This window comes from Xiphophorus couchianus, chromosome 10 (genome assembly GCF_001444195.1).
Source record: "Xiphophorus couchianus chromosome 10, X_couchianus-1.0, whole genome shotgun sequence".
Lineage (NCBI taxonomy): Eukaryota > Metazoa > Chordata > Actinopteri > Cyprinodontiformes > Poeciliidae > Xiphophorus > Xiphophorus couchianus.
The window spans coordinates 4,707,870-4,726,014 of NC_040237.1; the positions used below are offsets into that span (position 1 = coordinate 4,707,870).

The window sequence follows — 18,145 nt, forward strand, 5'->3', positions numbered from 1 at the left end:
ATTTTACACCATGAATTAAAATACAAAAGCCCTTTCTTGTTGTGCGTATACTACGAATCCTTAAATTTGAGTAACCCTTTAAGCTCTTCAAATTTAAGAATTGTAGATCTTAAGAAATGAAAAAAAAAGAAAACTCATGAAAACTGACGTCAAGGAAGATTCTAATGGCTCGTTTCTGTGGGATACTCAGTGGTTGTATTAAGCTTTTGTAATTAATTTCCCACACCTCTGAACAATACAATTTTTTACTCACATAAAGCTAAACCAATATCAACAAGCAGTGGGGTTAGCTGGGAGGAGAAAGGAGAAAAATTAACACAGAACTTTGAAAACACTGCAGTGAACATCGGGGAGCAACAAAACAGAACATGATCATTGAGTAGGGATCTGGAACTCCAGTTCTGCAAAAAAAAACGTCGATGCATTTCTGCTCTCACAAATCTGAATCAAATAGATGAAATCCCTAATCAACAGGTCACCAAGTTCTGCAGAGGTCTCAGCATGAGCCATTAATTTGATTTAGGTGTGTTGCAACAGGGACACATTTAAAGGTTGCAGGACTGCACCAATCAGGGACCAGAGTTGGAGTTGGAGCTCCCCCCAACAGAACAAGAATAAACCCAGAGACAATGAAAGCCAAAGTCAATAAGAATCATGACAAAGTGAGGATCTTTTTCAAACAGTACTCAGTGTTGATGAGCAAATACTCTAGGGAAAGAATTTTTCCTGCCCCACTTGTTTGTATTTCATCACTGAAGACAATGAGCACTTCAGTAATGCCAACGGGTTTTCCATTTGTGCAGTCTGATCTGCTCCTGACCACAACCTCAGCTTTCTAAATACAGTTGAATTGCAATGTGGTGCCTCACTGTGAGAGGAAGCCACATGTGATTACATTGTGAACAAATAAGGTCTCAGAGAATGAAATAGCTACTTGTTTAAGAGAGTCTTAATGGCTAAAACTAAAGGGCCGGGTTAAAACTATATTTCTGATTTTTAATTTAGATTGGTGACATATCAGTCGTTATATTCACAAAATGTTCAATTTAATTGGTACAGAAAGGGAAGGACTTTGCTTAAACAGACATGTAAACGTGAAGTAAAAAGCAGAAATTAAAGAGTAAATAAACACAGTAACCAACCAATAAACTAAACACACCTACAAAAAGAAGGATGTGAAGAAAAATGAACTCTGGAAGGCTTAGAGAGGAACACACACAGAGAAGGTATGTCCATTTTAATTTGTTTTCTTTTCAACGCCCTCCAGCGCATGGAGGAAGTTAAATGTGATGTTGTAAAAAATGAAAAAAAGGTAAATTCATTTTTGGGAAACAGTCTCACATTATGAACTAGCTTTACAAAATTGGTGCCATAATTACTCAGACATTTCTATAAAATAAAGGTAACTAAGTATATTTTTTGTATTATTTTTTTACTCTTTTAGGTTGATGAAGCTGTCTAGGAACATAATCCTGTTTATTTGGCTGCACAGTGCAGCAGTTTTTAAGCCCTGTTGCCTCAGAGAAAGAAGGCAGTCGGTTCAAGTTGCAGAAGGGACTTTCTGCAAGAAATTTGCACATTCTTCTTGTGAATGCATGGCCTCTCTCTGGGTACTCTGGCTTTCACCCTTTATCCACCTCACGTGTGTACCTCACCCTCTAATCCTCTAATCTAACCTGCCTCTTTTGGTTTTAAGAGGAAAATAGCTTCACACTGAAGTATTCCTGTATTTACAGTCTGAACAACAGATGCTTTAATTAACTGGCAGAAGATGTTTCATTATTATTATTATTATTATTATTATTATTATTAGTAGTAGTAGTAGTAGTAGTAGTATTATTATTATTATTAGTAGTAGTAGTAGTAGTAGTAGTAGTATTGCCTGAACACACACAGTCAGGAAGAAAGGTAAAGAAAAAAGCAAAATAAACAAAGATTTCCAACCAAGTAAAACTCCAATATCACCACTATCCAAAATATGCACTTTAATCTTTTTCTCCCACTTCTTTAACTACACTTATTAATATTGTTGAATACAAATGCCCTTTTTCAGTCATGAATATGCAAGCTACAAATTTACACGAGAATAACGCCATAATCTGGGATTTCTTCCAAATGTTGTCATTAATAGGTTGCCATTTTGAGTGTGTTGTTTTGCTTTACATGGCCTTCTGTTTTCATCGCTAGTGAGCAAATATGTGCACATGAACATCCCAAAGTACAAAGATCATTATTCCCTGCTGAGAGGCAGCCTGCTAGCGTTGCTTCTGTGAACATGTAGGCGGATTCTTGCACGTCGTTCCACTGAAAACCAATAGCGTTCATCTGTGGTGCTCAGAGAAGCAGTAAACCATTTGTTCAAAGACCACATGAGGGCAGTAACGTATGCAAATAGAAGGATTTCTGGAGCTTCTTGAAAGATAAATTCACAAAAAAAATTTAAACTAAGGAAACATGTAATTTTTCCATGCAACGGAGTAATTTTCTAGTATGGGTTGAAAAGATTTGTGTTGCTGTAGGAGGTTTGTGTTGACACACATGGTATAAAGACACTTGCTGTTTCTAACAGGTTATCTTCCAGGATTGGCCTCCATTTATTTCCATCCATGGCTCAACTTCAACCCTTTGCAGAAGAAAAGCATCCCGCCTTCATGCTTCACTAGGGAAATATCACATTCAGAAAATGCAGGTACTTTCCCAGAACAGATTCCATTTTAAATGTAGACCAAAAATGTAAATTTCTCTACATGATTTGAAGTAGTGAACTAGACTTGTTATGGCTTACTTTCTTCTTGCCAAACTTTTATACAGGGCAGATTTGTGGCGCAAAGAAATACTAGTTGTTCTGGCATTGAACTCTCCAACCTAAGCTTTGGATCTCTGCAGCTCATCCAGGCGCTACCATGGGCCTCTTGATTGAATAATACCCATCAGACCAAGTATTTGCACATTGAACAAAATGTTCAGTGTTGGCCTAATTTAAATCTATATAAATCCACTTTCCCTGACATATGTGACTGACAGGATCAGAATGACTGAATTAGCTAGGATAGACATCTTTTCTCACTTTTACAGAAACTTTTAAAGCATCCAGTGTTCTTCTAGCTCATGTAAATATACATTTAAAAAAAACAAGAATCAACTGTCTCCCAAATTTCTACTCTAAATGTGTTCGATAAGCAAAGTTGGTAGGCTAAAAGGACCAACTCCCACAAAGTTATGCAGCCATTTATATCCTTTCTAATTGAATCCACATATAGATTAAATATTAATTGTTCTCTTAACATTGTTAAAAGGATCCAGTCTTGAGGGACATCCTGTAGCTTTGAAATGCCCCATCAGCTTCATGGTGAATCTTCATCAGCTTCATGGTGACTTTATCTGCTTGCCATTCGCCACTTGACTGATCGTCATGATGAAAATATTTTTAGCAAAGCTTTCAGTGTCCGGATAGGCCACGACAGTGAGACCAGATTCATAAAGGGAAGCTCCTGGAACTGAATTCAGCTGCTATAAATATCTTTCGTCAAACTAATTTATCCTGTAATGATGCCAAACTGACAGATGCGATTGAAGTATCACTGCCAGCAAGTTGAAAGCAAAGATTCTAACAAAGAAACATAAATGCAACGTAAAGTATTGCCTCCAGATGGCTTTGTCATGCTCCTAATTAATTTGGCTGTTAAATCCACTGCAGGGACTCTTGTTGGGATGCAACACCCGATTATATAAGATCCTTCACTCTTATCTGTTTCCAGGAACTCTTTTAATGGGAAACACAGCACAAGAACACCAATTACAGTCATATTTTGTCAACTGTTACGCAATAAGAGAGCAGGAGCTTTTTTAAAATTTCAGTGCAGGTGAACATTTCTAAAACTCAGTATTGCCATTGTTCTTTTATGACCTACAGTAGAATTTAACTCTGATTGTGCTGAAAAACCTTAAAGAGCAGATCATTTTTAAAGAAAAGTTTTGTTTTGGCTAAATTGTGTTGAACATAGCAATATATTTATGGGCCAACATTATTTCATGTTTCAGCAGAAATGACTTGTTGGTCATTTAGTGTACAATAGTTGCTGGAGTTTCATATGCCCTGGTAAGATGGGTTCACTTGATCAGTATTTCAAAGTCATGGATTTAAATGTCACATTATGTTGTAGAAATGTACATTTTAAAATAACCATGTCAATTTTAAAACCCAATCAGTTTTAAAAGTCTCTAGAAAATTTTAGAATTTGGACGTCTGCACAACATTTTGAATTTATATTTCTTATAAAGGGTTTTTGTAAAACTAAGTAAAGTTCTCAATATGGTTTAAGTTGTGTGTTTGGTGCTTTTGGGGTGTCAAGCAATTCAAGCAGGATTTCTAGCAGAATGGAAATATTATACAAATAAATAGGTTTAATGTACGGACTGGCAGACCAAGGAATGTTTTAATATGTTCTCCTAAACATATTAAATCTAATATTAAATTTAAGCCTAGATCTAACTGAGAATCTGCAGCAATATGTTCTCGATCAAATATGACTCTTTTTGTAACATGACAAGAGTGTGAATACTTTATTAAAGAACTGTTTCACTGCGATGTGGTTCTGTTATGAATTCAGGGCACTAAGTGGACAATCTGCGGTGTGAAAATGTCACAGTCTGATGACATTTGGTGCGTTATGAAAATATAAACCACTTTTTGTGCTTAATTCTGGTACAGCCTCTGGACGTGAAAAATTAAACAAATGGCAATTTTTCACAATTAATTGAATTATGAGACCAGTCGAGCATGGAGCAGACTTTTAATTGCTTCTTCTTTTTGAAGGTTTGACAGTGTGGTAAGGTTCAGAGCTTAGCGTGACCACACACGCTCAGTAATCGGGCTTCTCATTCCTCATTCTTATAATAAATTTAATATAAAATGCCTTGCAAAGTGAGTGAATGAAATAATTCCTTGTTCTCTTTTACAAAACAGTTCAGGTTCAGTCAGACTGGATTCTACTAGCAGTATTTGTTCAGGGTTGTTGTCCTGCTGGAAAGCAAACCTCCACCTATGCAGACTCATGTCTTGAGCAACCTCTTCTGTTTTTTTATTTTTACAAAATTGCCCTGATTTTAGCTTCATCTATTTTCCCGATCAACGATGACCAACTTCCCTTTCCATGTTGAAGAGAACAATCCCCACAGCATGATGCTGCCACCACCACATTTCACAATGGGGGATTGTATCTTTAAGGTGAAATGTTAGTTTTCCTCCACACACTGCATGCCACATGCTGTCAAAAACACTTCAATCCTGGTGCTTTGTTTTGTTGTGTCACCTAAATGATTTGTGGCAGGATGCAGACATGCGTGTGGATTTATTGATCAAAATTTCTTCAAAATTTAATTTGAGTGCATGACGTCTTGTCAACAGACCATGAGTTGAGTGGAGTTTACAAGGGGGTGGACTTGGTCCACTTCCCAAAATACCAATGAAATACATTGAAGTTTGTGACTGTAGCATGACAAAATGTGACAAAGTTTGAAGGGTATGAAGACTTTAGCAAGGCGATATTTGCCACTGAGAAAATATGACCCAGAAAAAATTGGCATGCATCAGTTTCTGCTACTATTTATCCACGTAAACACGTCCTTCATATTGTTTATCGTTCCTTCTTGCATTCAGTGAGGATAAATTATTTAATTATGTTCTTCTCCTTCGTATCGTTCATAGTTTTGCACAATTGCATGTAGAAAACTGCCCCCCTCTGTGTTTATTGTTAACTCATTCCTCTCCTACCTACTTCTTTTTTCCCTCTGTCTCTCTTTCTCTCTCCTCCTCCACTACTCTCAGTTTCTTTCTTTCCTTTTGCTCACTCTGGTCCCTTCCTCCTCTTGCTCTCTCTCTCCCCCCACTCCTGCACATCTCTGTCACACAATTGCAGACTCGCAGCGGCTCTCCCCCCTGAGCATCATCTCCACCATCGGAGATCCTCCTTGTGTCTGTGTTCTGCCGGGTGGACACACGCCCCACAGTCACCATTTCTGCCCCGGAGAGCTCCAGGCTGGCAGCGCAGCCCCTTCCCAGGCTGAGCATCGGGCGGAAGACCCTGGTGGCAGCTGCAGTGGGGGTCATGCTGGTCCTGGTCCTGGTGGTCCTCATCCCTGTGCTCGTCAGCTCTGTGGGTGCTGGTGGCACAGATGACAGCGCGAGCCACTATGAGATGTTGGGTACTTGCCGGATGGTGTGCGACCCCTTCCCCAGCACGGGCACCACAGGAACGGGGATCCACACGGACACATCAACCAGTGGCTTCCTGGTGGACAATGAGGAAGACCTAAGCGATCACAGCATCGGCCCTTCACTGCCTACGTACAGCACAAACGGCCCACAGGGAAAACCAGGACGTCCGGGCAAACCTGGACCTCCAGGACCTCCTGGAGAACCGGGTCCACCGGGCCCAAGGGGGCCACCGGGGGACAGCGGAGACATAGTTCGGACGGGGATCCTCGGAGCGGTTAGCACAACCACCTACAACACCACACCTCGAGTGGCGTTTTACGCAGGACTACGAAACCCCCAAGAAGGCTATGACATTTTGCGATTCGATGATGTGGTGACTAACATCGGGAGGAACTACGAGGGCGCGACGGGCAAGTTCACCTGTAAGATTCCAGGGACCTACTTTTTCATCTACAACGTGTTGATGAGAGGAGGAGACGGCACCAGTATGTGGGCTGACCTGATTAAAAACAATCAGGTGGGTGATGCTTTTGACACGTTCTGTGAAATGGCAGAGGTGTAGCTTCTTTAAAACCATAAGGATTCATTTTTACCACATAGTTAATTAATTATCATCTATTGGCAGTAAATAAATAAATATTTCTTGTTTTTTTCATGCTCAGAAACATGCCTGTCACAAATTCAACATTTAATTTCCCTTTGTGATCAATAAAGTGTTTCTGAATTGAACTGACTTGAATAACTGAGTGAAAACTGTAACATTTGCCTCATATTTTAACATTTGCTTGTCTATTTACTTAAAATAACTGTTCTAGATATCTTAATCTCTTTTATGGATGTATATTTCCTCATTCAGCTTTTCTTATCTTAATAAATCTTTCCTTCCCTTTGTAGAACTGCAATATAGAACAACGAAAGAAATCATTAAATTCCTCAGTATCTTAATATTTTTGAGCATCTTTAATTATCTAAAATATCCCAATCTTTCTATTTTTAGTGACATTTATGAACCCTCTAATTAACATTATCCCATTTAGATTTTAGCTCCATAACTTCACCTGTAGATCTTTATGTTGTGGACTTATAAATATGGTAACTATAAATATGGTAAAAAAATTTGGTGCCAAGAATAGAAAGTTAAGTACTCTTTTAATGCAGCAATATTTAGGATTGTACAAGTGTTTTTTACAACAATAAACACAATAATGGTCAAAGTTTTAGGTTAAGGTGTAACCGGTGATGCATGATGCTTACTTTGACGAACAGATTAATGATTGAAATGTTTAATTTGCCAGTTACACTAGTTATTACTTGTTAATTGATATTCCAAAGTTCTTTGTGTGAACAGCCCTTTCTGCTTCGTCTCACCTGGAGATCTGTTAGGTTTATGCACAGCTTCCTCAATATCTTGTTACTTGAGCATCTTTCCTTTCAGTCTAAAAACAAAAATAAATTTTTTTTAGTGCCTTTACAACCATAAAGCATGTTCCAGAATAATATATTCATAGTAACAGTCAAAATGTCAGTGAAAATCAGTAGTGGTTTTTGGGTGATGTGGCTCACTGCCCAGGGCTCTATTCCATCAGGGGCGAAAGCAGTACTTGCAATAAAGAAAAAAACGTCTCTGTTAGTTGAGTCCCGAATGTGTTTTCTGTTGCTTATTTGCAGGTCTGGTAAAGGAGAGTTGTTCACCACCCTGTATTATGTGTATTGTGTAAGCACTATAAGAAAACACAGCCACAGGTGGCTGATAATGCTGGAATTGATATTTCATTCATAGATTCCTCAGCAGCACTAAGGAATCTAGATTATATTTGAAGTACTCTAGTAAAATGTAAGATAGCTTGAGTTTTTTGACTTGACCTGAATGTTCTGTGCTGAAGAGAGGGTATCTAAGACAAAGTCTGAGATTTAAGAAATATTTCTTTTTTACTTTGGTAAAACAAAACAATGCAGAATGAGCCAAATCCGGCCAAAAGCAGCTGAAATCTGTGAATACTTGAGACCCCCTTTAAAAATACTTAACTGCCTATTTTAATAGCTTAAACACGAAGTATATCTAAATATGGAGTAATGCAGACAATGAAAACCGTTTTGGCATTATCACAGAAGCTAACATCTGCAGTCTGCCTTATTTTCACTCCTGGGGTTACAGCCAATCACTGCCAAGGAAAATGAATGGTCCTCCTGGATTGGCTGCTTTGCAAAGGCCAGCCAGCAGCATGTCAAGCGGCATCGTGCCAAGTTGTTCAAACTTCTCAAACTGCATTTTCTTACAACTATTTTGGATGGATTACAAACAATTTGCAAATAGGCAGATTTTCTGCAAGTAACTTGAAGTCATGAATCCACAAAATGAATCCACTATTTTACACTATCACATTCATATAAAATAATGTCTTTTGAATAGCTGCCCCTCTGCAGTGATGCGTATGCAGGGAAGGGTTAAATCATCGAATCCATACAACCACAGTGTGATGGCCTCGCTTAGGGAAAGATGCAAACAGTTTCCAGGCAGGATTAATTGGGTATTCATGTGTGCAATGATTTCAGACTTGTCTGGTGTTAAAGTCTGGTGTAATGACAATCCACACTGGCATGCTGCCAGATTGTATTTCTATGGATTTTTGCACATCATGTGATGATGTACACGTTGACATGAGTGGAGGGAGTGCTGCGCTATCTCTGCTGAGCACACATCAGAAAACAGCCCGGGGTTATGGCTAGTTCAAAGCGGTTGCCCTTTAAAATACAACAAGCTTTGTGGAGTCTTGGTGTGCCAGCACGCGTTATCAGGCTGGCTGTCGGGCCAAAACGTTTGATTATCGATTCATGATATTTGCTAAATTCACGGGTGATTTTGTAATGTCCTACATGGCTGCGGGCGATGACACCGACCAAACAACATGTTCATCTGAGCCTCGGCACTTGTAAACATCTCATCCAGGCTGCAACAGGGAGTGGACACAATAACATTCCAGATATTCTTAAAGTGTCTTATTTATGAAAGTAATAATTTTTGTAGAACTTTTTAGTCATTCTACAACATAGCTCTGCAGTTGGTGCTGCTAAATAGAATGATGAAGATAGAGCGCACTGAAAAAGCCTTCTGCTGTCAAATGGGATCACATCAGTTTCAAGGTGTTCCTGTTTTTCTCCTTAAGGAGGCGAATATTATAAGACATGAAGCAAAAGCAGCTTCTAATAAATAAATCTTTTCTCTACGCTGACAGACGTCACAAACACTGTTGTATGGCTGTCATGTTGGTTTATTTTCACTGTGTTCTTTTACTGTAGGCTTGATTGCATTAAAATTGTTTTGGGAGATAATCTCAGTAGGATGAGAGCAGTCCTTGCAAGAGCAAACACACCCAGATTAGTGCCCATCAGGAGATATTCAATTACTTGTCTGATCTTAACATATCATTTTGTTATTTTGACCTACAAAAGACAACTTTCTGCAATAATTAATCACAATGAAACAAAAGAGGTGACTCTCCATCAGAGCACTGTCTGATTTAAATAAGAAATGTCACATCCGTGTCTCCGTGGTGAGACTGAGCATAGAAAACTGGGTGTAGCACATCAACCACTCATTTTTCAAATATTCTTATCTTGGTATTTGGAGAACAACAAAGTTCTTTTTTTCAAGTTAATTAGTTATTTCTTAAAATGCTTACCCAAATAAATATGTCAGGTACAACTACTCTTGTTTTTGTGGAGAAAAGTGACACATTCGAAAAACCCAAGCACATGTGTAAATAAAGAAAAATTCAATATAATCAAAAAAAGAATACATTTTATTCCTCTCTAGGCAGTTGTAGGGTCCAGTTTGCAATTTGCCACAATCTTGATTTCCTGCATAAACATATGACAACTGAAAATGTGACGAGGGTTTAAAGTTTCATAGCTTTTGCTTGAGTCATTAAGACTTTTAAGAAAACATTATTGTTGGTCCCTATTGAACTAGTCACAAGTTTTAGCCTACAGGACACACTAATCTGAATATACGTTGAATCAAGATGCTAAGAAAATTAGCCACTGAAGGTAAGATATTCTTAAACTACTCCTTTTAAAGTCTTTGCATTCACTCCGAGTGACTTAGACAGGTAATGTTATACATATTAACTCACTGTAGCATGTGTAATAGTTAACCATCTGTCACTATTTCTTTAGATTTTACTCCAGTAAATCTGTTTCATAAATTTTGTTCCACTGTTATATTTTACAAGATAGTATAATTTTTACAAATATAAATACAAGCTTTGTGAAATTTGTATTCTATGATGTCCCATCCAGAGTTTCTGCTGGCTCTCCAGGGAAGAGTCACTGAGCCTCTGAGCATCTAGTTTCTCAGGAGATCTGTGTCCTTTTTCAGCACACCTGAATCAAATGAATGGGTCATTACCAGGCCTCTGCAGAACTTGGTGCCACACTGAGGTTGTAATTTAGACATTTGAGTTGACTGTGCTGGACGAGAGACTCATCTAAAACTTGGACTTCATGAACTACAGAGAATTGTAAAAGTGCTCACACCAATTTCCACTTTCTATCATTTTACAACCATAAACTTGAATGTATTTAGTGGGATTTCATGTGACAGATTTAAACAAAACTGTGCAATACTTTAATGGAAGGGATGTGATACATGGTTTTCAACACGTTTTACATCTAATGCCAATTTTATCCTGAGGTCCCCCCAAAATATCTAGTGCAATCTATTTCATAAGATCTGGCTAAATCTGTTTACAGGATATTTCTTAGATTTTATTTCCCCAATTCTGACCTTTGACCTGTCCGATTAAGGAGTGCCAAGAAGAAACATTGAACGATTACATAAGAAGTCTTATTTGAATGTCGCCACAAGCAACACAGACAAATGTAAAAAAGAAAAAAGGAAAATGCCACAGACTTTAGACTGGGGCGAAGGTTCACCTAGTTAACCTAAACATGGAGCCAGAGCTGCAATGAATTGGTTTCGATCAAAGCAGATTTAAGTATTACAATGGCCTAGTCAAAGCCCAGATTGAGAATGAGACGTAAGACTTGAAAATTATTGTCCACAGAGATTTTCCATCTAATCTGACAAAGTTTGACCTATTCTGAGAACGAGAATGGGCAAAAATGTCAATCTGTTGTGTAAAGCTGATAAAAAATATCTCGCAGACGACCTGCAGCTATCATTGCAGTGGGGCTCAACAAATATGTATTCCACATGTTTTACATTTTTATGTCAAAAAGTATCCTATTCCTCCCACTTTTACATTAAAAAAGATTCAACGGGTATAAATACTATTGCAAGCCAATCTATATATTGAGAGATTACAGCAACAGATCAAGAGCAGCAATAACAATTTTGACAACATGTTTATACTGTAATAAATAAATGGCACACAGAGTAGAAAACCTAAAGAATATCAACATTTTCATACAATATCTCTGTGTCAATGGTAGATATTGTGGAAAACAGTGTAAGCAGCTTAGGACGCCTACAAATTCATCATCATGCTGTCATCTGTTCTGTAGCTTTCCATCTCAAATTGTGCACATCTCTTCACAACTCCATTAGAGGATAATGTTTTTATTTTTGGTTCGGCTAACCTGTCGTCACAATCTTTGTCGGCACACGGATTAAACTTTTATGGATGGCACAGTAAAGCTGGAGTAAAGCTTCAGAGGGGATCTGTCTTCCAGCAGCTGCATGCGAAGGAACTTACCCCAAGACAGGCGAGCAGATTTGGGGATGATGCTCCCAAGCCAACACCCTCCGTAATTACCCTGTGTTAACAAAATGACACGTATGTGTGGCAAAACGTGGCAATTTCTAGCGTTTCACCCACAAAATGAGGACATGAGAGTGGAAGATGAGGGGAAGGGATAGTATGTACTGACTTTACTCCTCACAGGCAGAGTGACTCAAGCTTGACCCGTTTGCCTGAGTCATAATATAAAAAACAAGATATTCACCAGAGGGGATGCACTCACACAAAGTCAAACTTCTTAATTCAGGCTTTACTTTTCTACAAGTTTTCTTGTAATGACATTAAACCTTATCACTTCAAGGATAAACTGTTAAAAAAAATTGTTGATTCTTAGTTTCTCTTTAGCTTTATTTACTAGCAGCATTTTCTTTCTTTTTCTTCCCACATTTCTTCTGGTTTTGCATTTTGACCACACATATGTCCTTCAGATTACCAAGCAAATATAATTAATATCAGACAAAGGTAAACTGAGGAAATACAGAGAAGCAGTTTTCAAATGATTTCATCATTTATCAAAGTAAAACAGCTACCAAAACCAACATGGCCCAACATGTGAAAGAATAATTGGCCCCTGAGCCTAATAACTGGCTGTGCCAGCCTTGTGCTATCAAGCGTTTGCAATAGTTGCCAATGAAACTTCAGCCCACGCTTCTTTTTAGGAAATGTCTTAATTCAGTCACATTAAAAGGGTTTAAGAGGATGAACAGACTGCTTAAAGTCACAGCATCTCATCTGGATTTGAAACTGCAGTATGTAACTTTTGTACAAATAGGTTTTTTCCATAATTGTCAAAACTGTCAACATGTTGTGACAATATAGTATGAGACAGATAAGCTGTGAAAAAATAAAGCTCTTCCTCCTCCTCCTCCTTGAGGCATATTACAATTTAAAGAAATGCACCGCTCTTAGTCAAAAACAACCAATCAGAGCCAGGAGGAAGGACTTAGCGATATCAATGTTGCTTGTGTATGTGCTGCTCAATGTGCTAACAGCTTACCAATTAGCATAACCTCATAAGTTAATGTACCATCAATTGTAACAAATTGTTATAGTTGATGGTACATGCTACCACCCTCCATGACTGACTTGTGGTATCATGTTCTTTTCCCGAAATGCTGTGATAATTTCAGACGTAACAGGAAAAAAAAAAAAGCTCACTGCCAACACCGAGACAGAAAGCATCATTAGCTTACATTACATTCTGTGGTCCTTTGATTGTTCCACAATGATGGCTGACGTTTCTTGAATGCTTCTTACAAAAACTTAATCTTGTAAGGAGTTTCTGGGAAATTTGAGACAGGCCTTTTGTTTCTTTTTATCACCACTGGTTTGAGCTATAAACTCACCCATAGATGCAACCTTTGTCCAGTCTTTTTGTCATCGTTAAATCAACTTAGCTAAGGGAAGTTGGGGCTGCAGTTTTTTGCTCTGGCTTCTTCTATTGCCTCCTGAATAAATTTTCGATGCATTCTGGGAGAAATGTTGATAGGATGGCCTCTCTTGGAAGGTTCACCTATGTTCCATGTTTCCTCCTTTTGTGGATAATGGCTCTGACTTTTTGAGATTCTGCAGCCTACTTCATGTTGCCAGACAAGTTCTAATGAGGTGATTTCTTTCTGGTATGAATTAGATGCGGGCCCAACTTTTCAAAAGATTTGTTCAATCATTGATAAATGATAATTTAACAGGAGTAATTTTTCACAAAAGGCCATGTTGGCTTGGATTTATTTTCCCCTCCAATAAATGAAATAATTATTTCAAAACTCAACTCACACTTTTATTGATTGAATATTTGAAACATACAAAAACAAAAACAGGAGAAATCTATGGGAGGGGAAATACTTTACTTTTTGACAGCACCTTTTTTGATTAATTTTGCTGATCAGCAAAAAGTGAATGTTTTCGGATCTTCGGTGACTAATTTTCTTCTCTAACCTCCTATTGCATTTCTCTGTGTTTAATATTCCAGGTCAGAGCCAGTGCTATTGCCCAAGACCAAGACCAGAGTTATGACTATGCCAGCAACAGTGTCATACTTCATCTGGATGCGGGTGATGAAGTTTTCATCAAACTGGATGGGGGCAAAGCTCATGGGGGCAACAGCAACAAATACAGCACCTTCTCGGGGTTCATCCTCTACGCCGACTGACGACTGGGCAGAACAGGAGGCTTGGAGGTGAAAGGTCCCAGCTGCAGACATTTACTTCCTGACTTCCACTTGGCATTCTTGCAGTGAGGTTAATGTCACAGTCACCGCTCCACAGTCTTTAAAGTAATGTAGTGATGATGCACGCTGCAGTTTTGTAGTTTTTTTGCTAATCTCTTATTCTGTTTCAATACAACATGAATACATACTGGGTGCCTATGCTGCTAACATTATGGACATGTGTCATGAGGTAGCAATTGTGACAGCACAGAGAGGCCGTGCCATCATTCCTCAGCTGTCATGTCAAATTCAAGTCTGGAAATCCCACAGTGGTGGAGGCCTCAGTGTTAGTAAATGTGCTCTCTGGGTTTATGTTATGGTTATGTCTTTGCTTTCACATGCTGTCTGTGTGATAAGATGTTTTCCATCAGTGGAGGAGGAGTCCTGCCTCAAGAAATTTGTCAAAAATTTGGATGTAAGAATGAGATTATGATGTCTGAATGCCAGAGTGTAAGAAAAGGTTTCAATGTGATGATCTGAAAAGGCGTGTCATATATTAGACCTACATTACATCACCTACAGCATATATCGGCACCTCTGATGAAGATGTAGAAAAAGTCTTGAAATAAATCTTCAGTAGCATAAGTTTCACAAAAAACTGCAGAAGGTTTTTTTTTTTTAACTTACTTTATGTATTTATTTCAACTGTAGATAATGTAAATGATTTTTTGCCTTAGTTCAGTTTTTATGTTCTCTTGTCTTTTCCATTCTGAAGAAGGCCTTCATGTCATATATTTTTACCCCATGAAAACTGAAAGTCATGGACCAAAAATTAAAAACTATAACTGCAAGCAAGGAGTTATATGTAGTCAAGCCTGCTTTAGCAAGTCTAGCCCTGTCCATATCCATGTGGCCCAACGTCTTGGCAAAAACTGTCTCACTCAGGTCAACATATTGGTCACTGTCCAAGAAAAAACTCCCTAAAAGTCTCTTAAACCACATACAGTATCTATGCTAAACTGAATTCTGCAGGTTGTTTATTAGATGCTAAGTCGCTAAGTGCTAATCAGCCCAAGATTAATGTGCTAGGTTGATTAGCACCTCAATATGTAGTGTTATACCGTACACAAATGGAAGCACAAATCTTAAAGACACTCAACAGTTTTTATAGTAAAGCTCACAGAACAACGTCTGTTGAATCTCATCGCAAAGAGACCCCAAAAAATATAAGTTGGCTTAAATTGCAATCTAAAAAGAAGTGTGACGTGTTTCAAAACAGTATAATAGCTTTTCTGATACTCCGGTTAAGTCAAGGCAAGCTACACTGCTCACCCTGGATTTGATCCTCTCCAACATCCTAATGTAAGCTTTTCCAATATAAGACGAGTTTATTTTAAGGCTATTGACACATCTTTACCAGGAGAGCCAATAAAAGTGGAGGGTGCTGTATGTTATATTTGGCATATTGTATCAAATGTAAATTCAATATTGACTCTGTATCTCAATACAGACAAAGCATTATCAATCTTGTACATTTTCTTGTGTTTCTAAAAAAAAACTATGTATTGATTGATGACTGTGTGATTTTATTATTTCATGTGCAGGTTTAATTATTTGATCAATGCATGCAAAGTCAAAATGTTTTGTTTCCATAAAATGATAAATGATGATTTAAAACTGTTTTAAAAAGCTAGACGTGGCCATTATTTGCTGTCTTTACTCACAAACTTCAATTAAAAGAACAACTTTTTTAGCATTGACCAACATTATACACAGTTAGTGTCACTCTTCTCATCAGGTTCACTGATCAGCCACTCTGATCTCCTCATTAAACTGTGAAACAAGCCTTTAGTCCTTCAAATGTTACACGAAAAAAAGAGTCTCAGCAGCACAGCAAGAGGCAATCAACACGGAGGACATCACAGCTATGTTAAATGCCAGATGAAGCGGGGGATTATTGTGATTTACAATCAAAGATGATATGTTGGTTTTGCTCTTTTAATGGGTGTGGATGTGGCGAGATACGGCAGGAGCAAGTTAGGAGACGGGTGTTCGGACAGATTACAACAAAGCTTAGATCTGCGCTGCAAAGTGATGGGGGGGATTAGGCTCTGCTGTGACTGCAACACAACTGTCAGAGACCAGAAAGTAGCTCTAGGGCATGAACTGTTGAAACTGTCCGTTTTATCAAGAGCTTCTTTGACAATATGAAATTCTTTGGACACGATTCACCTTTGACATGGGCCACCAAGCTGTCCCTTATCCAGTTTGAAGCACAAACTTAAAAGTTCAAAAGTAAAAAGTTGGGGATTTTCTTAGATATGGAAGCAAAGTTTTAATTCAGTGCAAGATCGCCACAATGACTTCTACTGTCTTGCCTGTTATCTTTTTAACTGCTGTGTGCATTAAAAGCCAGAACACCCTCTGGTCTAAACTGAAGCCTGTCTTAAGACAGCAAAAAATTCCTCCAGACACAATTAAGACTGAAGTTTTGTGCATAGGCAGAGGTCAACAGAGCCACACGGCCGTATAGAATGCTAGGCCAGCACAGGCTGTTTTCTCCTTGCAGGGTGTATGAGCACATCGTCACATTAGAGATGTCACGACGTCAAAGACAAATGCCCCCGGTGGTGGGAGAGGCCGCGCTCTCGCTGCAGAGACCCCAGGATGCAGGAGATTTTTCTGAACTCTTTGAGTGACATGAGTGAAAGTGTATCAACAGCCTGCAAATATTAAACATTTAAAGCAATTTTTGTCTGAATAATCATCAGCAAAACACAGGTTCTGTCTTCTTTCTGATAGCAACCAAGAAGCTGCTTCAGTTTGATAAATGAAAATAGCTTTAGACTTGTTGCATGGATCAGAAACAAGACACACAGATTTACAGAAGTGGTGTCCCTCCTGCATTTTTTCTGTTTTTGGATCACTTATGATTTCCTTTATTAAGGGTAAATACGAAAAGAAAAATGGCCAATGTGAAAAAGTGGTAGTAAACATTAAGTACTTTGGATAACAAGCAATCAGTCTATTACACTGCAATGGAGGGACTTTTTGGTCCACTCTTCTTTGCAGAATTGTTTTAATTCAGTTTCATTGTAGGGTTTCAAGCATGAAAAACTCCCTTAAGGTCAAGCCAAAGAATCTCAACTGGTTTCAAATCCTAACTTTGACTAGACCAGTTCATTTAGGGTTTTTTTGGTGGGTTTGGTGGAATCTTTGAATCATTGACTGTGGATAACCCAAGTACATATCATGATTTTCTAAAAAAGCAAAATTCATGGTACCATCATTTATGACAAGTCATTCAGAACTTTGTGTATGATGTTCTGAAAGTGTGACTGAAAAGCAAAAACAGGAGAAATTTGGAGAAGCTGGTCCCAAAGTCGCCTCTTGGGAGACCTTCGGGTAGGTTTGAAATCTCTGCTGCTGCCTCTAATGCATTCATCGCAACAAGACCCAGATTTAAGCTTTCTTCTGGGAGGTGCAGTAATCTTCTTTTTATTTACACTCTTTCACAGAGCTTTGTAGATATTTGAAGAATTTCATCTGGATCTATTTCCATAGCACGTAAGCCGGGGGATTTGCCATATTAAGTCTCGGCAGTGGACTTAACATAGGTAATCTTAGGTTTATGCAAAAGCCACAGGAAGAACATTTTGAGTTATTCATTTACACACACTGCCTTGCAAGGAAACAGAGACAGCTCCAGTCTGACATTTGCAGGGGCAAAGTTGTTGAGGCGTGAGTCTTATCAGGCTACTGCAGAGCGCGTGGACCCTTGCAGAGAAGCGCGTGCGAGTGTGTGGGGTCAACGCTGTCCATGTCTCCGTAGAGACGGGCCGCGGCCTCCCATGAAATGTCTGAAGTGACGTTAATGAGCCCTTGCTGTTGTTATCTAGAGTATTCCTACTTAGCTCACCGGGGGAGATCCGAGTCAGAGATAGATGTTTTAACTGTCAGGCCAAATTGCCCTTCATGCCAATGCACGCTTCCTACGACGAAATGAGCAAGCCACCTTCC

At 38.6% G+C, this 18,145-nt stretch overlaps 1 protein-coding gene across 1 annotated transcript; it reads left to right on the plus strand.

The window, feature by feature from the left end:
• Window positions 1-5,841: 5,841 nt before the first annotated feature.
• Window positions 5,842-15,818, plus strand: LOC114151706 (C1q-related factor-like). The gene is made up of 2 exons (XM_028029062.1): window positions 5,842-6,734; window positions 13,949-15,818. Exons 1-2 carry the CDS (start codon window positions 6,108-6,110, stop codon window positions 14,126-14,128), a joined length of 807 nt encoding a protein of 268 aa, XP_027884863.1. The 5' UTR covers window positions 5,842-6,107; the 3' UTR covers window positions 14,129-15,818.
• Window positions 15,819-18,145: the final 2,327 nt, after the last annotated feature.

What these genes read in the sequence shown, in the direction of transcription:
- LOC114151706 (XM_028029062.1), top strand. Translation starts at nt 6,108, where the DNA reads ATGCTGGTCCTGGTCCTGGTGGTCCTCATCCCTGTGCTCGTCAGCTCT. An exon ending in ACCTGATTAAAAACAATCAG is followed by an intron (nt 6,735 to 13,948) that starts GTGGGTGATGCT and finishes TTAATATTCCAG; the next exon opens with GTCAGAGCCAGTGCTATTGC.